The sequence below is a fragment of the Peromyscus eremicus genome, chromosome 19, assembly GCF_949786415.1.
Source record: "Peromyscus eremicus chromosome 19, PerEre_H2_v1, whole genome shotgun sequence".
Classification (NCBI taxonomy): Eukaryota; Metazoa; Chordata; class Mammalia; order Rodentia; family Cricetidae; genus Peromyscus; species Peromyscus eremicus.
Window position 1 is genome coordinate 75,857,939 of NC_081435.1, and position 26,427 is coordinate 75,884,365.

General features: G+C 38.7%; 1 protein-coding gene across 1 annotated transcript in view; it reads left to right on the forward strand.

Annotated features, from left to right (window-relative positions):
- Positions 1-26,427, forward strand: part of Rttn (rotatin) — a 174,153-nt gene that overhangs the window by 17,927 nt on the left and 129,799 nt on the right. The window contains exons 11-16 of the mRNA XM_059246168.1: positions 4,858-5,028; positions 18,440-18,652; positions 19,991-20,103; positions 21,335-21,461; positions 22,927-23,052; positions 23,507-23,623. Of these exons, the coding sequence (XP_059102151.1) occupies positions 4,858-5,028; positions 18,440-18,652; positions 19,991-20,103; positions 21,335-21,461; positions 22,927-23,052; positions 23,507-23,623 (867 nt within the window). The remainder of the gene's footprint in view (positions 1-4,857; positions 5,029-18,439; positions 18,653-19,990; positions 20,104-21,334; positions 21,462-22,926; positions 23,053-23,506; positions 23,624-26,427) is intronic.

Genomic DNA, 26,427 nt, shown 5'->3' on the forward strand with positions numbered 1-26,427 from the left:
CCTAGTGCTGAGGTTATAGGTATGCATCCCCGTGCTTGGCTGGATATTACACTGTGTGTCTTGATTTTAATGCATTTGTCCTTGTAGAATGACAGTCTGTGCTAACAAGTGGCTAAGCTATCTGCAGAGCGGTCTCACCTCATTGAGGCCTATTTAAAGTTTGCTAGAAAGGGTCTGAAACAGTGGCTTCAAAGTGGAGCACTTTTGTCCTCCAGTGGACGTTTGGTGTCCGGAAGCGCTTTTATGTTGCATAGTTGGAGTGGCATCTAGCAGCTAGAAGCCAAGTCAGCTCTTCATAAGAAACACATTTTTAGCTGAAGGTATCAATAGTATCAAGAGTGAAAAACTATAGTCTTAGAGTATCCTTACATAGGTCTGGATTCTACTCAGGGTGAGATGTGGCCCCCTAGGGCTCCTATTGGATGTCTGCAGTGATTTCTGATGACTTCTACTGGTTGGCGCTCAAATCTTTATTGTCCTGTCTGCACCCTGTGATTTGTTCATGTTAAATCTCAGTGTTTAGATTTGGCCCACATGTATGCAGGTTGCATCTGTAACTCGAGTCACGCATCTCAGCATGGACCAGTGGAACGGTGTTGGCTTCCAGACCTCTTTCTGTGCATTGCTCTCGTGTGTAGTCCTTTGGCCTGTAGTGTCTAACCATCTCAGTTTCCGCATCATCTCCATCTTCTGAAACCATTGTGGCTGTCATACTCCACGGGCCTCTCTATCTGTGTTTTCTCTCTCATTGTTTTGGTTTTGGTAGTTTCTCTAGGATTTTCTTTCTGTGGAATCATACTTGCAGGCACTGCAGGGCCTTCTCTTCTTGTTTTTCTTTCCTCTGACATGACAATTTTGTACTGCTAACTGCCCAGTGTCTACTAATTTTTTCTTACTTTGTGCAGCTTTTTAGTTGTTTCTTAGGAAGAAATGTCTAGTCCTTATTGCTATTTTATGACTCAAAGCAGAGGCTTTAAATTATGCTGTTTAAGCAACTGACTTATCTGGAAGTTACCAGAGTTTTAATTGTCCAGTTATTCTACAGTATAGTCTACATCTCTCTGAGTCATTATGTGTGGACAAATGCTCTATGCTGGTTAGTTTTTGTCAACTTGACACAAACTAGAGTCACCTGGGAAGAGGACCTTAGTTGAAGAATTGCTGCCATTAGATTGGCCTGTGGGTATCAATGGGAATTTTCTTAACTGCTGACTAATTTAGGAGAGTTTAGCACACTGGGGCCAGTGCCATCAGGTGGGCCTGGGCCATATCAGAAAAGTAGCCGAACAAGATAGAGGAAGGAAGCCAGCAGGCAGAGTTCTTCTGTGGTCTGTACTTGAGTTCCTGTCTCTGGGTTCCTGCCTGAGTTTCTGGTTGACTTCCCACGGTGATGGACTGTGATATGCGAGTGTAAGCCAAATAAACTCTTTCTTCCCCCAAGTTGGTTTGGTCAGTGATTTATCACAGCAGAAGGAAGCAAGCTAGGGCAGATGTTTGTTCTCCACTCTGTGTTTCCTTTGGTAGATAAGCTCAGAAATACACAGTAGCTCCAGGAGTGCTGTATTATAACATGACATTCAGGAGGTCTGTAAACTACCAAAGTTTGGTTGTTTTTGGTGCTAGAGTTGGAACCCAGGGCCTGTTGCACAAGAATTTTGCCACTGAAACACATCCTCAGCCCTTAATGTATCCTTAGTAATTAGAAACTATAACTTTTTTGACATTTTAGTGTAGCATAATTCCTTTGTCATTTATATCTTTTATTTTACAATTATCTGATAAACATTTTTTCGAAAGAATGATATTGTCTCTTTTGTTGATATCAATTAGTAATGTCTGTTCTTTTAATTTTTCTTCCTTTCTTTTTGTTTACCCTGTTAGGGAAATATTATAATAATACATTAGTCATAGAAAATATATATTGCTTTTAAGATAAATTATTAAATGTTTTGTAAATGTTGGGGATCAAACCTAGGGCCTTGCATGTGCTGGGCATATTCTTTCCACCTAGCTGTATCCCCAGCCCATGCGATGACTTATAGTTACTGAATTTTCTTTGTTATTATGATTATGTCTGTCTATATTTAATTAAGGTCTGTTTGGGCTGTTAGAAAATGGGCTGTTAGTAACCCTTCGCAATAGAAGTCAGAACACAAGTAAAATACATATAATGCAGATATTTACATAATAAATACTTGTATATTAATAATCTTTCTGATGCTATAATGAATACTTGATTTAACTTGTCAAGTGAAAAGGTTATTTAGACTTACAGTTTTGGAGCTTACAGTTTAAGAATGAGTGGACCTAGTTGCTTTGGGTTCAGGTAGGGGTGTGTGTGTGTGATAGCAGTGGTGGTCTTTGTATGATGTTAATTTGCATACCGCATGACCAGAAAGCAGAAAGAAAGGGAAAGAGGCTAAGGCTTATTTGGTCCTCTTCAAATGAAAGCCCCGGGGACTTAAGGATATTCCACCAGGCTCTCCCTCCTGATAGCTTCACCCTGGAGACCAAGCCTTTAGCACTTAGACCTTGGAGGCGGTTAAGCTTCTAACTATAACAGCACCACGTATACACATACCTCTGGTGTTATTTTTTATGATACATGTGCCTTGAAGAGATAGATAAATGGCGTACAGGTTCAGTTTCCGTGAATAGTTTCGTTTTTGAGAGAGTCTCGTGTATTCTAGGCTAGCCGCCCCACTAGCTGTGTAGCAAAAGATGATCCTGAACTTCTGATCCTCTTGTCTCCATTTCCCAAATGCTTGGATTGCAAGCATGAGAGACCTTCCCAAGGCAGTAATTTAGAGCTTCTTGCATACTGAACAATCATACAACCAACTGAACTACACCTCTAGTCCTGATAAAATAATTCTTCATCTTCGTTTTTCTTTAAAGTTATTCTCCTTCATAGTACTTTTTAAAAAAAGGAGATTTTTTTCCCTCCCACATATTGAAGGTTTTCAGCAAGTGATTTTTATTCTTAGAAATGTGAGGAATGGATTATCAGTTTTTGCTAAAATTAACTTGAAGATGCTTGGCCAGAAGAACATTTATCTGTGAAAGTTAGTCATTCACTTTTTGCTTTTGGTTGCTGATCTTTGGTGACTCAGTGATTTTTTTTTTTTCTTACTATAAAGGTTAAATCTGTTATACAAGTACCAGTTGGTAGGTAAGAAATGCTAGGTCAAATATCAGTACTTGAAATTATACACAATTTACTTAAGAATAAATACCTCCTTGGTAAAAGCTGTTTTCTTCAGTGTTATATTAAAGGAAGAAAAAAACTGAAATTTCTTTTTGTTCCTATTTTGGCCAAATTTAAGGTGAAAGATAGAATATTGTTGTTAAGTCATTAAAGGAGTACCACAAAATATTGTTATCAATTTAGAAATTAAATACTTAAGGGTATATAATCATATTTCAAGATAATTCTAAATAGTTCAGTCGTGTCTAACATTCTGTAATTCAGTTTTGTTAAGCACCATATAATGAATCTTTCTCTAGAATTGAATACCTTTATTCATTTGAAGTAAATAAGAGAAAACTATTTTTGTTAAAAGAGAAAATTTATTGCTAAGCATTTGCCAAAATTAGATTTTTTTCCAGAGTACCTCATTCTACCTTGCATACAAAATCAGGTCTGCATTTTTCCTTGCACACATGGCAATTAGGTGGAGGAGCTGTGGGCTGTGCCTTTCTCTCAGGTCATGTCGGCCTCCTCCTGTTGTCCCTCGTTTCTGTTTCATTTCAGTCCCTGGGTCCCTTCACTGTAGCTCACTGGCAAGCCGTCCTTTTTCATCTTCGTGTCTCAGTGCTTCTAAGTTCCCAAGTGATTTGCAGTGAGTGTGCAGTGTGCTTAGTCTGCAGGCGGTTTTCCATTTGAGCTTTTATGTGTACTGTGTTGGGAGTAAGACTCTTTATGCTTTATACATATACCTTTCAATGCGAAAGGTTCACTGTCCTGGCTAAGTGGTAAGTTTCGTGGAAATTTATAATAAAATATTTTCCTCTTAAAACAACATTGCTACTTGAGAAGAAAGTTGACATAATTTGACAGTTTTTTTTAGTTTGTTGGCTTCTGTTTTATTATTTAATAACATTTGGATCAGTTTGAGGATACAGCTGTTAAATTACATCCTCACCCCGTAACACTTGCCATTGTATGCAGCACATATTCAGACACGCATTAGAAGCAAGGTCCATATGTATGTGTGCTCCAGTTTGGAATGTTAGCCAGTGGGAACAGGGAGGAGTTTATAGCCCATTAAGCTTTTGTGTTTTATTGTTTTTGTTATCATTAGTTAGGACTTTTCGCTCAATACTCAAGCACTGGTAGCTTTTCATTACAACGTCAACACATTTGTCATTCCTTTGTGTTTTTATTATTATCATATAGATGATGGTCATTTGGTTGAGTGGCATAAATTTTTGTGTTGGATTGTTAATGATAGTATTTTTTTATTAAATTTTTCTTATACATTTTACATACCAACCACAGATCCCCCTCTCCTCCCTCCTCCCGCTCACCCACCCCCTGCTTTCTCCCCACCCACCCACACCCTATCCCTTCTCAGCCTGGTACATTGAGTTGAGGCAGGACCAAGGCCCTCCTTCCTGCATCAAGGGGGAGCAAGGTGTCCAACCATAGGTAATGGGATCCAGAAAGCCGGCTCATGCACCAGGGTTAGATCCTGATCACACTGCCAGGGGCCCATAAAACAGACCCATCTACACAACTGTTTCCCGTATGCAGAGGGTCTAATATTTTAACAATAATATTTTATTTGTTCTCAATGATATTTACATGCAAAATTGATCGTTTTGTTTAGTTTTATCTTGTTTGAATGTTTTCAGAAAGAGAAACTGCTCCAGGTATTGGGATCCCTTGGAGAAACCATATGTTACCGTAAAACCAGCTTTAACTTGGAGCAAGCTGAGGCTCTGCTTGTGCACCACAGGATGGCTTTCGTCAGCATTACACTGTTCACAGTTCGACTGTTGCAAATCCTTCTCCCCGTTGAAAAGGTAAGGGAGATAAGGCTGGATGCTTGTACTGAACATTGTAAATAAGTGACTATTTAATGGTGTGAAGATGTTCTGCTTTAGAATGTTTTCAAAAGATATATGATATAGCACTGCTTCCTGCATGGCTTGACCCTGGGAACCTGAGAAGAAAATGAAAATAGACCAACACACAGACCCATGTACAGAAAAGCCAGGATCAAGTGGGCTGTGTGCTCTGATGGAGACACACCACCACCTACAGAAACCCAGAAACTAAGCCTATTTATTCTATACATATCAATCAAGGAGATGGGTTTATTGTATGCAGCTGAATAAGGAGGTAAATTTAGCTAATCTTGCTCGGAGGTCTCTGTCTCAGTTACTATTCTATTGTTGTGAAGAGACATCATGACTAAGGCAGCATATACAAGAAAGCATTTAATTTGGGGTTTGCTTACAGTTTCAGAGGCTGAGTCCATGACCATTATATCAGCGAATAGGGCAGGCAGGCAGGCAGGAATGGCAGTAGAGCTGTAGCTGAGATCCACCAGCAGCAGGCAGAGAGAGAGGAAGAGAGAGAGAGAGAGACAGAGATAGAGAGACAGAGACAGACACTGAACTGGGCATGGCTTGGCATTTTGACACCTCACACCCTACCTACCCTCATTGACACAATTCCTTCCACAAGGCCACACCTTCTAATCCTTCCTAAACAGTCCATCAACTGGAAGCCAAACAATTAAATATGTGTTATATGATATTAAAATATCATACAACATGTATGAGCCTATGGGGACCATTCAGACCACCACAGTCTCTGTAGGGGAGCAGTCTCAGCTTGCAGTCATACTGGAGGAGGAAGCTGTGCTTGGTAATTTCTGCATATAGTGCACATGGATCAGTAGAAGGCTTTGCCGATTCCCTCTGAGTTTCCCCTGGGGATGGTTTGGCCACGCCCAGTGTGGCTGAGGCATTGGGATCCTAGACATGGCTATGCCCATGTGAGTAATACACATTCACTCAGGAAATCATCTGCCCCTCACACATTCGCCCAAGGCTTCCTCTCCTCCTCACAACTCCCCCTTTTTTCTTTCTTTCTTTCTTTTTTTAAAAATTTCTTTTAGTTTTGGTGTTTTCGAGACAGGGTTCCTCTGTGTAGTTTTGGTGCCTGTCTTGGATCTCGTTGCCCTCAAACTCAGTGAGATCCACCTGACTCTGCCTCCCAAGTGCTGGGATTAAAGACGTGGGCCACCACCACCTGACTTCTTTTTTATTTCTTAAATGCTACTGTTTCAGCCGCAGTTTTTGTGATCTCTGGAACCTGGCTAAGGAGAGAAAACATGGAGGCCTCTGGCCTGGGTGATTTGTGTTTATTCTGCTCAAAAACTAGGAAAGCTTGAAAATCAGTAAGCTCTTTCCCTTGAAGCAGGCCTCTCTCAGGGCTGCTTTTAAGATCGCTGCTACGAGCAGCTGCTGCTGGCCTAGTCCATCAAGTGGAAGAGACAGAGCTGTTTCCTGAGGTGGTGCCCAGCCTGCCCTGTAGTGGCCAGTGCCCTACTATCAAGGAGTTCCCATCCAAGAGGCATATGTTACCTCAGACTCTGGCCTTGCAGACAAGGGCTCCGTAGCCTAGGGTGGGGAGGCTGGTTCAGTTGTCCTGCTTTAGCTCAGGGGCAAGAGCAGCTTGCTTTTGCCAGAGATCAAGCTGAAACACAAGAGTCCACTGCCCCTGACCACTTTTATACCTGAGGGAAAAAAAAGCCTAGACAAAGATCTGGGCAGGTTGTCTGGAAGTCCAGGAACTATTGCAGTGTGGGCAGGTCAATGGTGACTGTAACATGAATTTTAAAAGGTCTCATTAATAAAAGAAACACAGAGCCAGATATTGGGGTGAAAGCCGAAAGATCAGAGAAGCAGAAAGAAGCCAGCCATGTTCTTCCTGCTAGGAAATCTCAGAAGAGAGAGCTACTTCCTGTATACTCACGCCTATATCCTTTCTGTGCCCTGCCATCTTACTTCCTCCTTCTGCCCAGCTCTATCACTTCCTGCCTGTCTGTACAGACCTTCAGACTTCTATGGTTAACTAGTGCTGGGATTAAAGGCGTGTGCCACCATGCCTGGCTCTGTTCCCAGTGTGGCCTTGAACTCACAGAGATCTGGATAAATTTCTGCCTCCTGAATGCTAGGATTAAGGGCATGTGCTACCATTGCCAGACCTCTATGTTTAATACAGTGGCTGGCTTTTTCCTCTAATCCCCAGATAAGCTTTAGTGGGGTGCACAAATAAAATATCACCACAGGTGACTAACTATAAAGTGGTTTGCTACAAACTTGTGGAACTCTAAAAACCTAAAGAATCGAGATGAGTATACTCCATTTCAACAGCCAATTCATAAGGAAAATACTGCCAGTAAAATCTCTGTCAGAGAACTAAAATATAACTTCAAAGCATGAGCATAACTGCCTCTTCCTGGGTTCCACCTGTCCCATGTTTTACACCTAGCACTTAGCCATGCACTCATTCTCTCTCTCTCCCCCTCCCTCCTTCCTCCCTCTCTCCCTCTTTATCTTCCCACACTTCTCTCAGACCTACGTAACTTGGTCCTGGAAACCTGATTGGGGTGACCAAGGAATGAAGATAGGACAGACACACAGACACGTGGATAGACGAGCTGGGTTTGGGTGGGCTGTCCACTGTGACAGACACTGACACCAACAGCCACCCTGAGACTCAGCATGAGAAGGTGGTTTATTGTGTACAGTTGGACAAGGCGGTGGTCTAGCTAGTCTGGGCAGGAGATCTATCTGTAGGGGAGCAGTCTCAGGCTGTAGTCATCCAAGAGGAAGCTGTGGTTGCTACTGTCTGCACGCTAGTCAGTCTTTCCTAAATGCTCATACTTGGACCAGAGGAAGGCTTTGCCAGTTCCCTGGGCCTGACTGGGGAAGGCTTTGCCATTCCCATGGATCTGAGACATTGGGGTCCTTGACATGACTGTGCCCCTGACAACATACACATTCACTCAGGACTTCATCCCCACCTTACCAGTTTACTCCTGGTTTCTCCACCCTCACAATGGAGTGATTTTAAGGGAGACATAGAAAGTGACTAGTACCTTGAACAGTTTTGGCAAATCATTTGATAGAAAGAGATTTTTAAAATTTCATAATTCTTTTTGCATATGTTAAATTTATTTGATTTTTCTACACTTGTTTGTATATTCCTTCATTTGTTTATTTAATCAACATTTAACTCATTGCCTTTGGCTAGTAGTATTAGAAACTGGATGTAGAACTAATTAAGTTAGAATTGGTCTCATAGAACTTAGTCTTGTCTAAAGCTTGCTGTTATTAATATATTTATTTACATGCTTGACTTGCCTAAGTTCATTATAAAACAGATTTATTTTGTGTGTGTTTTATCTGCATGTATGTATGCAGATCCCCTGGAGTAGGAGTTATAGATGGTTATGAGCTGCCATGTAGGTGCCAGGAATTGAACCTTGGTCCTCTGTAAGAGCAGCAAGTGCTCTTGTTCAGTGAACCTCTCTTCAGCTCCTGGTTTCATTTCTTTAATAAGTTTGGGGTCACATGAAGGGCAGTGATCATGTTTTCAATTCGAATTCATTTTACTCTATTATTTTTACTTTTACTAAGCATACAGCAAGCCTTAAAAATACCTCATGTATATAGGGAGACTGAAACACATATCTATTTAACTGATAGACCTTTTAATTGAATGGCTGTCAGTACAAATATACCCATGCTCTCCCCTCTGCAAGTAAGTGGTATAGCTCTTGATGCTTGTCATTCCTGGCAGGGTTAGCTGCTGTTTCTGTTCAACTGGGTAGAGTTTGTTACTTATACTTATTCCCAGAATTCCTTGGCACATGTAATATATAGTTTCCAGCCTTTCAGAAATTACATCCTTGTTGCACATGCTAATGCCATCTATTTTCTCTCACTTTGACTTTTCAGAATAGATAAGCAGCACCTTAGCATCCAGGGATTGATCAAGTTCGTTTCTTAATATTGTTCTTTTTTTTTATACATACTGTACTTTCAGTTGCATATTCTAGCTTAATAACTTCTGTGATTTATTTATTTACTTATTTTTGGATAACACACACATATCTTGAATGTTTTCTTTTCCGCTTGCCTCCTTTTACCAGCAGTATAATTACTTGATATTATTTATTTTGTCAGTTTACCAAAAGAATTAAAAAAATGCATATTTGGTAGTATTAAATATCCTGATGTTTAGGGACTAGAGAGATGGCTTAGGGCTTAAGAGCCCTGACTGCTTTTGCAGAGGACTTGAGTAACTTCCCAGCACCCATGCTGGGCAGCACACAAGCACCTGTAACTTTACTGCCAAAGTTATGACAGGACTCTGTGGGTACCAGCATGCATGTGTATTTACATGTGCACACAGACACACATAAATAAAAATAAAATCTTAAAAATCCTAATTTTTGACTCATATGGTTGATATTTGATATATGGCTCTTTGTTTTAGTATCTAAGCTATATTGATGGTTTAAGCTAATTCTATGAATTCACGTTTTAGTATGTCTTTTGAAAGTTCTTTGTGATTGACATATTCTTTTGCAGAGCTACTTTTCTACCCTTGATGTTATTAAGCCTTCTTCTGTCCTAGTCTTTAGTTCTTTTTAAAAATCTACTTTTCTATTTTACCTAATCCTTTCTTTTTAAAACTTTGGTCTTTTTATTTGGAATCTAAAATAATCTCTCAGAGAACATTTTAATATACAAAGAAGGATAAAAATTTTCTTATGATTTCATATTAGTTTGAGGTTTTCCTTTTTTCCTTTACTATCAAATTGAGAGTATCTATAAAAATTATGCTTTTATGATTCCTTATTATCTTATACACATTTCCACTTAATTAGGCACTTCGTAAATTTTGATGGCTACTAATATTTTTGCCATAAAAATGTTCCATAATTTATAAAGACATTCTTTTGGAAATTAAATATAGAATTTTTTTTAAATGTTGTAAGGAGTAACACTATGCCAAGCATATGTCTACATGCATTTACTCATATTTTGAATTAAGTCTGTATTGCATTACTGGATCAAAATGAGCATCTAAAACATGTTTTTATTATAGGTATATTAAAAAATCTTGCAGTTCCACAAATTTTATCATAGGTGAAAAAATAGTACACAGAAAGTATAATTGTGATCTTATATGTGGGAAAATTATTAAAAAGAAGTACTTTTGAGAAGTTGAAAAATGTTGGAAGTGCCTTAAGTCAGTATTTCTTCTATTTATGGCTAAACACTACTTCTGAAATAATGAAGTATGATAGCTTAGTTAGGTCATTTAAAATTAAAATTTTTTAGGAGTCAAAAACCCATATTCTATAAAGGCTTTGTTTTTAGGTAACTTTTTGTTATATCAGACAAGTATGTAGATGAATGTATTTCAGCCTAGTGACCCCCTCCTTGACTAGACAGAACATTACCAGCCTGCCCCAGGTTCTTCCTGTGCGTTACCCACCCTTGTCCTCTCAACTAAACTCCTCCAGGAAGGACTTCTCTCTGCTGACCAGTTTGTCTGCTTTGAAGGTCAGGTGATGGAACTGTGAAGTTTTGCTCAACTTCTTGTCTTTGGAGCTTTACCACCTTTGCTACTTGTTGAAGCAACTTGTTAATTTTCATTGCGAAATAGAATAACACTTGTTGTTTATTGTGTGTGTGTGTGTCTGTGGGTACATGTGCCATAGAAGTCAGAGTACTGCTTGTGGGAACTGGCTCTCTCCTCTACACTGTGGGTCCTGAGGGTTGAACTCGGGTAGACAGGCGTGGTGGCAGGTGACTTTACATACTGAGCTGTCTCAGTGGCCCTGACTATATTTTTACATGTAAGGTTATATCTCGGAATTTGATTGTTAATGATAAAATGTTGCACATCACTCATGTACAGGTATTTTATAGTGTAGTTATTAAAAACAAAAAAAGCAGGCCTACTTAAGTGAAAGTGTGTCAGTTAATGCATTAACAATAACCTCAGAGGGCACCAGTATGCATCAATATCTCATTTGGAAATGTAAACAAAGCAAGATCCTCTTGGATTAGTTTAACCAAGAACAGGTCTAAATCTGAATTCTCCACGTCTTTCTGTGCCCTCTGCCTGTCTGTGGTTTGCAGTTACTGGCCTGTCCATAATCTGTCCCTTGTGTGTGTCAGTGTCTGTGTGTGTGTGGATGTGTCTGTGTGTATCTATGTCTGATGTTTGCCATGCCTGTCCTAACAAAGGGCTTTTCTCTGTATTTATTGAACACTTCAGGAAACATAGCATGGGAAAGGAAAAGAATTCTTTACAGAAATCTTTAACAGAATTTTACAAGAGAATAAATAACTGACCCCATGTAGCACTCAGCACTGCAAACAGTTGTTGTCAAGCTATATTCACAGATTGCTTTTAATATTTATAGTGAATATTTGTTTTAAGGTTGCTTCTAACCTATTGGTTGCTTTCAGCAAATGATCACCACAACACATAGACATTGTTCTGGGTCAGAAGCATGCAAGAGTGTGAGTTTAAGACCTCAACTGTATTTAGCTTAGTGTGTACAAACTAATTGCATGGGAAGTGCAAGGCATAGTAAGGTGGTTCCTTGTTCAAGGCAGGTTAAACTTAAACAGGCTGAGTACACAGTAGGATAGCAGGTTAAGTTCACAGTCTTAACTGATTTCAAGGTAAATTTATTAGCCTATGGCAATGTCTAGAAAGTTTAGTTTTTTTGGAGTCAAGGGACATTTTCAGAAAAATGTATTACCACAGAATGCATAGGAGGAATCATGGCAACCAGAGAACTACTTGCTGTGCCTTTTCATTGTCCTTAGTTATTAACCATTTTTAGTTTTGTTCCTAGAGTTTTGTGGAGAATATAGTCTCAATTCTATTTTCTAGTAATATTAACACATACAATATATTGCCAGGTCATTTTGGAAAAAATAAAACTTGACATTTAAAACATACATTTTGCTTTGTGAAAAATTAAAATGTGGAACCCTAGTACTGACCTTGGTTCTCATGAACTACTCTACTTGTGATTTTTAAAGCCATCTACTTGTTTACACTCCTCAGATTAATGTTTCCGTACAAGACCTATCGATTACCTGAACTGCAAGCTCATGCATGTGTATGTGTAGATAGTGTGTGTATAATATATCCAGTGTCCTTTGTTTTTTGTTGTTGTTGTTGAACATAGATATTTTTCATTGTTTTTCTGAAGATAAATCAGTATCTGTAATTTTTGGTAGTATTTGTGTTTTTAACTTAAAACTTCACTAGATCAGTTTCAGACACTGCAGGAAATTGTAATTAATGGTAATTAATGTGTTTATAGGGTACTTGGTTATATTTTCTTTAATTAAGTACTTTAAAATGGCATCTAAACAGATCCTCTTCCATTGCTCCTCATAGCTCCATTGTGTATAAACATTAAGTTTTGCTGCCCTCTGCCTGTGAGGAGCCACCAACAACTGGAGGGGAATTTGATTCCTGAAACTTGTCATGTTTACAGAGGTTTTTCCTTTGAAATTGCTATGCTTTGATTGTAAATAACTTCGAAGAGTATTCATATTTGGTTAAAATGTTGGTTATCTTGTGTGAACTAAATTGGGAAATAAAATGAAGGTTATTTCATTTGGGTAAATATGTGTGTGTATGATGGGGGAGGCAGGGTGGTGGGAGGGCTGGAAATACTAGCCTTGAACCAGAAAATGCAGAATCCAAGTGTATTCTAGGAATATACTTGTATTATTCTCAGCTTGCAATCAGAAGTAAAAGTAAGGAGGACTTCATACACCAAGTCCTCTGGCCGTTTAATGACGTGTGTCAGGTCTTGTGATTGATGCTGCTGAGTGAGTGATTCAGAGCAGTACACGTTGAAGTTTAATGTGCAAACAGATCTCCTTGAAATCTTGTCATCTCTATCTTCCATATTCTGAGTCATCAGGGTAGGACCTGAGGAGCTACATTTCAAGCCCCCCACCCACTACACTATTGCTGGGGACACAGGGCCTTGTGCTTGCTAGGCAAGAACTTTACTTCTGAGCTAAATCCTTAACCTGGAGGTCTCCTTTTCTTACAGAATCTTAGATAATGCTGTACCATGCAAGAATTAAATTTAGGATTTTAGCACAGTGTTTTGAATTGTTGGTGTAATAGAATTTCAGATACAAATATGCAGAGTGAAAAGGTCAGAATTCCTCCTTGAGGAGAAAAGGGGAAACGAAGGAAATGAATATTTATCAACTACTGTTGTCTTAGGGTTCCTGTTACTGTGAAGAGACACTGTGACTATGGCAGTTCTTATTAAGGAAAGCATTTAATTGGGGTGGCTTACAATACAGAGGGTTAGTCCATTGTCATCATGGCAGGAAGTATGGCAGCATGCAGGTAGACATAGTGCTGGAGAAGGAGCTGAGAGTTCTATGTTTGGATTAGTAGGCAGCAGGAAGAGAGAATGACACTGGGCCAGACTTGAGCGTTTACAACCTTAAAGCCTGTCCCCAGTGACACACTTCCTCCAACAAGACCATACCTACTATAACAAGGTGACACCTCCTAATAATGCCACTCCCTATGAGTCTATGGGGACCATTTTCATTCAAATCACCACAACTATGTAGTGTGTTCTTTGCTTAATGCTTAATCCATACCCAGCTATTATTTCCCTCACTAGAATTGGGCATTACTCTTTTAAACTAAAATGTAGTTACTATGGAGTTAGACCCTCTAGGTTATATTATTTCACTACAGTGTGTCCAAGTCACCAATTCTCCTTCACTTATTCCTCTTTATTTTCTTCATTCTTTCAAATGTAGAAGACTAACCTCATAAAATATCCTCCTTTATATGGTCTTTAAATGTGATTTACTTGTTTATATTTCCAGGCAAGACATACATACATCATATCATATGGTTCATATTATCTAAATCTTATAGATCTCTAGTGTTCCATTTTGATACCTTCACTTGGATAGTGGTATCCCACTCCTCACCTCAGACCTAATTCTTTGCTTCATAAGTGTTTTCTCCCCATAGGCTTTGTTATTTCAATAAATAGTATTTTCATTTTTCATTTGTTAATTTCTTCGGCAAAAGTTCCAGTCCTTTAGTAGCATTTCTCCAGTGGAAAGTGTCTGAGTTGAACCCAGTGTCCTGTTTGAGCAATGGTACTGCAGTAAACTCTTCATTGGTTTCTCTATTTTTACCCTTGTGTTTTACCCTTTATTCTTTGCAGACTAGTCTCAATCCTTGCTTGTGTCCTGTCAAGGGTGTAGCAGGAATCTTAGATGGTCTTATTAATAAAATCAAACCTGGAGCCAGGTATTGGGGTGAATGCTAGAAGATCAGAGAAGCAGAACAAGCCACAGCTACCTCACTTCACCATTTCCTCAGCTGGTCCTGTTTCCTCAGACTGGAAGCCTCTGAGTCCTCATCCAGAATGAATCTCAGCTGAACTGCTGCTCAAAAGCCTGAAAGCTTAACCAGCCAAAATGCTTCTAGTTTCTGGTCTTCACGCCTTATATATCTTTCTGCCTTCTACCATCACTCCCTGGGATTAAAGGCTCACTTCTTGGGATTTAAGGCATGTGTCACCGTGCCTGGCTGTTTCCAATGTGGCCTTGAACTCACAGAGATCCAGAGGGATTTCTGCCTCTGGAATGCTAGGATTAAAGGCATGTGCTACCACTGCCTGTCCTCTATGTTTAATATTGTGGTTGTTCTCTTCTCTGACCCCAGATAAGTTTATTAGCATGCACAATATTTTGGGGAGCATAGTACCACCACACAAGGGCTTCCATCTGTGAGCAAGTCCTTAAGGAAAATCAAAGCCTTAATTGATCAGGTTCATCTCTCCCTATCTTCACCCCTCAGCACTCTTTCTAATGGCCTACTTGAAGCTTGTGTACTTACTGTTCCCTTTGCTGTGACTGCTTTACCCCAGATACCTGTATTTCCTGACTGTCCAGGTCCTTTATTGTGCAGGCACATCTGGGAAGATGGAGCCTTAGTTGAAGAATTGCCTCCATCAGATTGGCTTGTGGGAAGTCTGAGGGGCATTTTCTTGATTGATGATTTTTGTGGGAGGGCCTGGTCCAAAGTGGACCATGCCATCTTTGGACAGGTGGTTCTGGGGTGTATAGAAAGGAAACTGAGCAAGCCATGGAAAGCAGGCCAGTAAGCTGTATTTCTCTGTGGTCTCTGCTTTACTTCCTGCCTTCAGGTTCTTGGCTTGAGTTCCTCCCTGGGTTTCTTTGGTGATGGTTTGTAACTGGTAAGCCAGATAAACCCTTTCTTCTCTAAATTGGATTTGGTCATAATGTTTATCACAGCAACAGAAAGCACACTAGGACACTCTGATGTCACCTTACAGAGAGGTTGTACTGCTTCAAATAGTAGCCCTTCTTGTCCATTCCATTTCACTTTTCTCTATCTTTCCCATCCTGGTTTAAAAGTTTTTACTAGTATTCATAGCTAAATCTGACATTGTACGGATGCAGTATTTACTCTCTGCCTTCCTCAGTGGAATGTCGACTTCACAAGGGCAGAGATTTTGTTTTGCGTTTGCTGTGTTCCCAGGATCTGTACAGTGCCCATTGTACACAGGAACAGAGGGGAGTTAATAGATGTTGATTGAATTGTAGGTGAGCAGGTATGGGGTTTTTCTCTCTTTCTTTTTTAGTAGGAGAGTTACTCACAAAACAGTGAACATTCTCTTGACTTTCTAATAGCTTCTTTCTTATGCATTTAAGCTTTTCAGTGATTTTAAACTAAATTTGATTCCATCTTTTGATCTTCATTTTTTATTTGTAAACTATTTTCAGGGCCTTGTTGCTTAATTGATGAAGTATTTATCTAAATTGTTCTATTATTAATAAAAACTCAGGAGTTTTTATTAATATTAGGGTAAAAACCTGATAGATCAAGAAATCAGCAGAGGCATGGCGAGCTGACCCTCTCTCCATGCTTCCCAGATCGAAAAGACCTGTGAATCCTTCTAAGCCCCTCTGAACTCTTTCCTGTGCCTCTCTATTGTAGTGTATCCTGGGTCCTCCAAAATCTCTGTGGCTAATTCCTGTCAGCTAGTCATTGACTTCACCCCCTGATTCAAGGGTAATTTTACTAACAGTCTCAGATTGTCACATATGAACAAATACCCATCAACAAATTGATCCACCTCTTAATATTAGACTTTTAGGCAGTTGATGATTATTGTTAAAATAGGACAGCCATGAAATAAATCATGATTAAATCCAGTAAAAATGACAATATTTCAGCCATACTACTGAGCCTGTTGAACGATTTTTCTTTAACTTTGACTTAACCACATTTCATTTCTTTAGTTAATACTTAGAATCTTACCACAAAACTAGAATCATTAAAAATCAGTTATACAGTAGCATGCCAGCTAAGCCTTTTCATTTTCACAATCCTCTTCAAGCTGGTGTATTACCTACTTTTCAGGAGTGGCTCTGTGCAACATTTATTCGCCTCCTGAAATTCATTTAGCACCCTTTGAAGATATTTTAAAATTTATGAGCCGGAATGTAGCCATTATGAGACCATTAGTTCTGCTCCTTGTGAACTGCCTGTTTTTTCTTTATGGTTCTTAGTTGTTCTTTTGCAGAGCTGCCAGCTTAAGTTGTCCTGGGATCAAGAAAAATGTGCCTTGGCAGTTCGTGTTCCTGGAGTTGTATCCATGTCAGTGGATGCCCACACGCTCTGGAAGAGAATTTGACATTGCTGCTGCCGTTGTTGCTGTTATAGCAGTGGTGGCCACCGCTGCTACTGTTTTTGGGATTACCATTTCATAATTGGTTACTACTGCTAGCACAGTGGAGACCCTGACAGCAAAAGTAGCTACCACAGTTAGTTAATCTTCCATTCTATTGGGCATAATAAATTTAATTTAATAGTTATATACATTTCAATTGGCTTTGAAAATTATAAATTTATAAACTCAAGTTCCATTTACTTTTGGGATACCATCTTACAAGGACTCCAGTTTTCAGTAAGGCTCATTAAGGAAGGGAATGGCTCAGTTGCCTTTAGCCTACTGGCTATGGGTGGATTAGGACTTCTGTTGGTCTTTTCTGTATCAAACACACAGATTGCAAGCCCAGTGCCACTTTGAGATCTTTGGCAGCAGTTAACTATGCAGCTCACACACAATTGAGCCTGTATGATAATGAATATTCAGAGACAGGTAATACCTGGGGGGCGCTCACCAACCTAAGACAGAGCACCTGTGTAGCCTTGGCAGGCGTCTCTATGACGGATAAGGTGACCTGCTGATGTCCCATGCAGCCTAAGTCAGAAGCTCATTTTTTAGTAAAAGGGGGACCTGTAGGGCCCTGGCCCCGTTTTGGGTAACTGTTGCCTTGCTTGCTGACCTTGACCTTGATATCCTCCCTATGCTAATTCCCTGCCGGGTTCCACCCTCCTGAATGCTTAAGGGAAATTCCTTGTCTCTGTATCCTGCATAATGGGCGTTAACAGCTTAGATGCAAGATTGTAAAACATCTGTAGCAAGCTTCTGCCCTCTGGGGTTCTCCCATTGTGCTGTAAGCCTATATTTAAGACCTCCTCCCTCCTTCAATAAACGGCATTCGGCATTAAAAAAAAAAAAAAAAAAAAAGAATATAGAAAGCATTCAACATTGTGTAAAACCCTGTAACAATGCAGTATTTTTTCCTTTTGTTCTTTTTCTGTTGTAGAATATTATTTTAAGGTGTGTTACTTTTGTTTATGTTGCATTTATTTAACTCTGTGAAGCTGTGATACTGTGTTTGTCTAAAACACCTGATGGTCTAATAAAGAACTAAATGGCCAATAAAAAAAACAAATAAAAAAATCAGTTATTTTAAATCCATTGATTTTGGTTATGAAATATATCTTAGTATAAAGCAACACAATAGGTCTGTCTTCTGTAAGTTTTCTGGAACTATTTGAAATATGTGGGCTTGAATTAGTGTTTTATCTTGTGTAGTTAGTAAGCCCTGCATTGCATGCTTATTTATGTCAGAGAAAATGTTTCTGTCCTCAGGAGTGTCTTAGCTTCATGCTTCATAGCAGAGGTGTAAACAAAGGGCAGCTCCCAGAGGAAGAACAGTTTGATCCATCAGGAGGAAGGTATTCAATCTTCCAGCCTGAGACAAAGAGTCCATATTTGGACTTCAGACATTTTGGGCAGAGAGAAATTGTATTGAATAAAACACAGACGTAGATGATATGTTGATATATTGGAAAATACAATTTTGTTGTGAAAAAGCATAGATTCTTGGTAGAGAATATGGAAGATAGACTCAACTAACATTATATTTTACAGTATGTTTCTAAAAAAGCATTGTAGAAAATATTTAACTTTTTTTCTTTTTTTCAATCAAGGCGAGTGAATTTTTGCCAGAGCCCATGTCAGCAGCATTGTTCCTTGTCTCTTTGGACATGCCTATTTCTTTGGAATATCCAGAGATTCACGACACTGTTGTGGCTTATTTGGAACAGCTGGATTCTGAAAACTACAGCATTTATAAACGAACTGCAGAGGCTGTTTATTCAATTGAATGTACCTGTAACTTTCTATCTGACGTGGGGAAAGAGGTAAAATGTTTTGTAAATATCTCTTAAGTCTTTTTGGTGAAGTGTTTAGAAAATCTAACCTACACTGTTCCAACTGATAGGCATACAACAAGTAAATTGCTAGATGTGAGATACATTTTTGTTGAGTGGGCCTGTAGTCTGATTACAATAAGGATATAATTTGTACAAAAGCAACACAGAAACTTTAGTGTACTGAATAGTGTGTATTCATAGAATTAGCAGTTTCAGAAAGCCATAGCTCTGTTTTACTATATGGGAATTGAGTGATGATAGATTTAATTAGAATTATGATAGCTATGTTAATGCATACTTATATACTTGTAGATACAATTTTGTTTTAATTTTTTTATGACAGTTATTACATGCTTTCATGAAGAACTTGATAATTTTGTTGCTGTTAATTGTAGTCTTGAATTATTATTTTTAAGATAGTGGGTGTCTTGAAGTATAGTATTGAAGCACTAATTATTACCATTTATCTCATTTAAAAATACTATTGAAGCATGAAATATTATATTAAAAGACTAGTGGATCCTAGAGATGGCATTGCCTTGAGTAGAGGTATGTGTAGCATCTGAGAATACCAAAATGGGTCTTGCACACAATTCTTATTCCTTTTGAAGTTTCTCTGAACCTCATGTTTATAATTTTCCTTTATTTATTCATTATGATGTTTTTCCTTCATTTTTGCCATATTCCTTCTCCTGTCACCTTCCCCTGTACTGGGGATGGAATCTCAGGCCTCTAGCCCCTGCTCCTTTTTCTTATTATTTAACTTTTCTGTTTGTTTTTGTAAATTGACCAGGTTGGCCTGAGCTCATTCTGTAGTCCTGGAGGGCCTCGCGTTTGGCCTCAGCCTCCTCAGCAGCTGGGTGAAGGCCTGGCTTCCTGGCCTGCCTCACTTTTGTCACTTCTTGATGCTGCTGGCTTCCCAGTTCTTTCTGTAAAGTTTTCAGCCACGTCTTTAAGTGGATATTTATTTGGCATTCTGCAGTATTTTGGTTGTGCACCTGTAGATGCCTTCTGTGTTTCCAGAACTTGTTAGGATGGTAGAGAGGAGTGGTAGGTGATAAAATACACTAGTATTTTAGTAACGGAGGTTACAGATGAGTAAAGGAAACCCAAATAATGAATGGTCCCAGGTGATATTTCACTACAATTTCCCCTACACTTTGACTTCTAGGTTGACATTTGTAGATTGATTCTTCAGAAAGTGGAGTTAAACAAATATAAACAGGGTCTCTGAACGGTTTGATTTCTTGAAGGTACTTAGTTAACTATGAGAATGTTATTGCATATGAATTTCGTATTTCCTGTCCCTTTTCTCTTTTGTTACAGGGAGAAAAGAATCTCCTGGAATTATTGGAGCTGGCAGACCAGGCCTTGAGGAGCTTTTCCTATCATCATCATTCCCCCCTAATAAAGGAAATCATCTGCATTTGTTCAAAGATGTAATATTTCCTTTTTAAAAATATGACAGTATAGGGTGGTGTGTGTGTGTGTGTGTGTGTGTGTGTGTGTGCATGAATGTGGTTATGTAGACTTAGGAATAATATAAATAAAAATGACCTTACATGTTTTCTATTTTAGTTTAAATTGTTTTATGGGTCTCACTGTTAAATTGAATTACCTTATTAAATTGTATAGCTGCATTAACTAGTTAACTGCCTTATTCAAAAGTTAACTTTAACAGTGTCATGCCTATAATGAAAATGAGTAGTTCTTGGATTTGTATACATTGTAGCCATCCCTGTCATCTACTCCAGCAGTTAATAGTTTAAGTAGTCAGAGGTGCTGAGCTCAGGACACAGAAGCAGGAGATTTACTTGGAGTTCAAAGTCAGCATGCACTCCATAGTGAGACCGATCTCAAAAAATAAAGTCAAGACAGAAATAATTCCCCAAGTTTACGATTCCTTTGTAATTATAATTTTATAAATTACTAATTTTATAAAACTTATAGATATTTAGAAAGCATTATGTATTGGTTAATTTATTTTGAGGATACTGGAATAGGTTCCTATAATAAATTCCACAATATGATGAATATCAGTTAACTTTGAGTTTTAATTTTATTTTTATTAATGTGTATCGATAATATGGGTACACATGCCGTGACGTATGTGTGGAGGTAGGAGGACAACTTTGGGGAATTGATTCTCTTCTTCCACAGTAGGGTCTGGGGATTGAACTCAGGTCATCAGGTTTGTGTGACAAGCACCTCCACCCTCTAAGCCGTTCACTGGCTCCAGGCCAAAAGTGTTTTTTTGTTTTTTTGTTTTTTGTTGTTGTTCAAATTTTATTCTTCTTGAATAAGGTCTGACTGTGTAGTCTTGGCTAGCCAGGAGCTTTCTATGTTGACCAGGGTGGCCTGGAACTTAGTGATGTGTCTACCTCTGTCCCCTGAGTGTTGGACTTGAAGGCTTGTGTCACTATGCCTGGCTGCAAGTGTGAGTTTTTACGGGTGTTTTCTTTTTGCTTCTTTCTCTGTCCCATAAGAGAGAATATTTTTTGCCTGGTAAGTTCTTGCTGATGTAGTTAATTAAGGGAAGATCCACTCTTAATTAAAAGGTCCTCAATTAAGGAACTGGAGTAGGAGGGGACCTTTCCCATCATGCTTTGTAATCCTTTGCCTGGTACCTTGCTGGCCTCAGATGTTTTGGCTGTTTTTCTTTTTTACCAGCTGGAAATCTGCACAGGCCAGTCCGTTACTACAGGGAGAGAGTCAGAAGGTGTTTCTCCATATGCTGTCTCACCCTTGGCCACAGGTGAAGGTGGAGACTTACCAGTGCTGTCTGGGGATTGTAAAGGTGGGGCTTTTCTTCTGCTTGTTTTTAAAATTAATTTGTTAATATGAGAACTAAGAATGGATTCTCATACTATGCTTTTAGAATTAAATTTCATGAGCTTTTGTGTTAGCCTAAGAACTGTATTCCATAAGTAGAAGGTACTCATTAGTCAGCTTTGCGAAGGTTGCACTATTAAATTTCCTTTGGCTTCCTAGTCTCACTGAACTGCTTTATTAAATCCAGCAACTCCTGTAAGTCTGTTTGGGTGTTGCCATTCTTACTTCTGATCTGTTTGCACATCAATAAAAAGACTACAGTTAAACGGACATGGCCTTCTTCCCCTTCTGCACCATCGGTGCAGCTACTTTTGGTGTTGATGTGTGTCTTTCCATCCATGTTTTTAGAATGTATGTTTACTGTAGACGCATGTCTTTATAAAGTGTATTATTGTTCGTTTTGTGCACCTAAAGTATAGTTTCATACTATATATGTTTTTGCTAAGTGTTTAGTTTTTCTGAAGGATTTGAGATCTACTTAGTTAATTCATTTTTACTGTTGTAAGTTGGAGCTTGCTTCCTTTTACTTAATGGTGAATATTTAGGTTGAATCTCCTTTTTACTGAACCAAAGTTTTTAATCCTGAGTGCTGGGATCTTTACTCCATGGTGCTCAGATGGCACTATGCCCATCTGAGATGAGTTTTAAAGGCTATAGTCTTGATAATATCATCTAGAGATGGGCATAGGAGGCTTGTGGAAGGGATTATTATATTTATGGATGAATATCAGGGAATTGTGTATATCTTAAGGAAGTGACAGCTGCTCCTAAACACTAAGGCTGAAGCCTTAGCTCTCAAAAGTTTAGAGTATTTAATAATGTATATGCATATAAATATGTGAAATCACATGCATATATTTTGAATTGTGAATTGTTAGTAGTTATAAGGACAGAGTAATTTTCAGTATGAAAGGAATTGAGTTTAAGTTTGTCACTCATTATTGCATGTGTTTCCAACTGTTGTATTTGCATTCTATTAATATTTATGATCACTTCTATTCTCTCTCACATAGCTTCTAACAAAACATTTTCTGTTATAATTGAGAAAGGATTTTATGTTTCCTTCTTAATGTATTTCTTCCCCAATATCTTTTCTTTCCTTTTCTTTTTTTAATTTGAATTTTGTTTTTCTTTCTCAGGCTTCAGTAAATCAAGTCACAAATCAAACACATCAGGTTAAGGTTTTAGAGTTTTGTCATGTCTTTTATATCTGTTGACTTTTAGGGGTTATGGTTGTTTGGTTATTTATAAAGACTTTGCTCATTAGCAGAACATTACATAACCCACATAGACTTGAACAGCTAGTATTAGCTAAAAATCAATTTTATGATGTGTAAACTAAAATTGTAACTAAATTACAAACAGAAGAAAGAGATTTCTTTTAGAAAAATCATTGTCACTAATTAAAAAAAATTTGTGTTATTTTACAGGAATGTTTAGGTGTCCATAATGTCACTAAACCTGTATCTTCACTTTGTAGTGGAATTCATTTTCTGCTTCATCCAAAAGTCCTATATGAAATCTCTGCATTTGGTATTCAAGACCCCAAAAATGAGGTATGATATGTTAAAAATATGTACAAATGATTACTCTACCAAGTCAAAGAAATGCTCTAATAAAATTGGACAGCTTAATGTGAAGGTACAAGGAAATGTGTACTTGGTATATTATTAAGTTCTGATATTATTTACAAAAAAAGAAATGTTAAAGAAAATGGTAAATCAAAATACAGAATGCATTTGATCTCAGAATCAGATCAACATTTTACTATGATTTTCTTTTAGATGTAAGGAACTACAGAATAGCTGTTATTTCAGATTTATTGCTAAGGGTAAAATAGCAGAAACTTAAGGGAGAAAACTGATTAATACCAGAATATAGATGACATATGATGAGAGAAACATTTGAAGAAAGATAAGTTTTGTACCTTTTCAGATTTTATAAAACATTACAGGTCTGTGAGAGGACTTAGTGGGACATCTCATAGCATGGCTGTGTCTTGTTGAGCAGGTGAATGCTGCTGCCAAGGCCATTCTGTTGTATCTGCTTCAGGGACGATTGGTGATGACAGCACTGACCTGGAACAAGTTTATCGAGTCTCTCTGTCCTGTCATTCCAGTGCTACAGGTACTCTGCAATTCATTTTTTATGATACCATTTGTCTTTGGCTGGTTGTCAGTGATGTAAAAAAATGCAAGCAGCAGAACTGTCACATTGTGAGAAAAATGAAGGGGAGCTTTGAAGGCACTGGGAAGAAGTGAGCAGGAAGTGGGTGGCTGTCTTGTTTCTGGCAGAAGGTTAAACAAGGATAGTTAATTTGCCCATGTATACTTTACATATCTGGGTGGGAGGTCAAAAAGTATTGACTGTGCAAAATAGAGTGCAACCTTTTATAAAGGCTTTGAGGCAAAGCCAGCAGTCCTTGTTACGCAGACATTGCATAATTAGCTTGCCTCATGCATTCTATTTGAGCATGTATTTAATTAGAGTGATACTTTGATTAATGAGCTCTTAGGAACAAAGCTTTCTTTAACAGTCCTCCTGGACCCTGAAGGAATTAGGAAAGTTTAGGTCTCTACCTCCCTTGGATGGAAAGGTAGGGCTAGTACTCACAAACTTATTTGCTGTAGTCCAACTGCAGGGGTGTCAGCATGAAGAAATGAAGTAGTATCTGACCATCAGATGCATTTCACACAAGTGGCCGACCCTGAATAACTCAAACCATCTTTATTTATACTTCAAAAACAACCATATTTTCCCATACCAACAAACATGTTTTTCCCACCCTCCAGCATTAACCTTTGGCAAAACAAATATGTCAAATATGTTTTTTCCCAACTTTTACATCAGAACATCTTTAAACCAAAGTAACACATCATTTTGCTAGCATGGCCAAATATCGAGCCAGGTACATCCCGTCTTCGCAAAACTAAAAGGTGATTAACATAGGCACTGTAAATGGAGTTTTCCTGTCTTGACTACCTGGTCCCAAATACCTGGGAGCTGCTTCCCAAATTACCACACAGAGGCTTATATTAATTATAAATGTTTGGCCAGTAGCTCAGGCTTATTACTAACTAGCTCTTATACTTAAATTAACCCATAATTCTTATCAGTGTTTAGCCACATGGCTTGGTACCTTTTCTCAGTATAGCATTCTTATCTTGCTTCCTCTGCATCTACCTGGTGACTCCCTAACTCCACCCTTCCTCTTCCTGTATCTCCATTTGGCTTTCCTGCCAAGCCTTATTCTGCCTGGCTGTAGGCCGAAACAGCTTTTATTTCAACCAATGAGAGCAGCATAGCATTTCTCCCTTTCTGTCTAATCAAAAAAAAAGAAGCTGCTGGGTATTTGAACTGGGTAGTCGTGACAGGAAAACTTCATTTACATATGATGCCCAAATGTTTGGCAAGAATTTCCACATAAAACCTGATAAAGCTTGGGGCTGGAGAGATGGCTCAGTGGTTAATAGCACTGACTGCTCTTCCAGAGGTCCTGAGTTCAATTCCCAGCACCCACATGGTGGCTCACAACCACTTGCAATTAAATCTGGTGCCCTCTTCTGGCCTGCAAGGACACATGCAGGCAGTACACTGTATACATAATAAATCAATAAACTTTAAAAAAAAAGTCTTCCTAATTCAATTTTGGATTGGGAATTTAGCTCAGTGGTAGAGCACTTGCCTAGCAAGCACAAGGCCCTAGGTTTGGTCCTCAGCTCCGGGGGCGGTGGGGAGGGGAGGTTTCGAACACATAAAAGAACAGAGTCAAGCACAGCTTCTTGGTAACCGTCTTTTCTCTGGTAGGCTCTGTTTGCTGGAGGTGAGCATAGGTGCTGCTCCTTTTAGAGAGGGCTTCCTGACACAGTGTTAGAAGCAACAGCCACATGTCTAAACATAGATAGGAATTATAGGTTAATTTAAGTGTAAGAGCTAGTAAGAGTAATAAGCCCAAACTAGCAGCCAAACATTTATAAGAAATATTAATCCTCTGAGTCAATTATTTGGGAAGTGGCTGCTGGGTATTTGGGAGTTGCTGGTGGGATAGAGACTTCCACCTTCAAGGCACACTTTTTCAAGAACAATGGTCTTGTTTAAAACATACTTACAGAAATAGTGGTGATTTGCTGTAAACTGCTTGCATATAGTTAGCTTATGTCTTAACTGCCCATTGACGTTTATTGCCACCAATCCTGTCAGCAGTGAATTAGAACAGTTCCCAGGATCTGGAATGACAGCAGATATTTCCTGAAAAGCCTCGGTTTGCATGGAATTTTAGGGGAAAATATTTGAGAAAAAATAGGGTTTCCAGGAGTGATTACATCTGTCCCATGTGTGACTGACTGAAGTGATACTAAAAACCACCAAGAGAATCTTCACTATTATGAGAGAGAAAAGAGTGTGCAGGCTGTGCAGTCACAGCAGTATTCTGTGCTGCCCCAAAGTCCACTGGTCCTTGCTGAGTGAGTCTCCGTGGCCTTTGCCTCATCTGGAGACCGTTGGACAAGCACTCATATACTGATCCAAAACTACACTGCTTGGCAACCAAAACACTTACTTATGTTAATTAAATTTTATTTATATGTATATATGTGTTTGTATGAGTGTATGCCATGTATGTGTGGGTACCCAAGGAGACCAGGATCACCTGGATGGGAGTGAAAGGCAGTTATAAGATGCCTGATGTGGATGCTGGGAATTGAAATTGAGTCAGAAGTGCTCCTAATAGTTGAACTCTTCATCTCTCTAGTCCGAGATTTGTTTGGTTTTAAGTACATAATTATCTTTATCTTTAGAAACTGAACAACTGTCATTTTACTATAAAATGATTGTTTCTGTGTTCAAAAGTTCATATTCAAAAATTATTTGCTGTATTTGTTAAATAGGATCCTATTGTAAGTGTGATAAGATACTCTAAAAATCTCATTGGG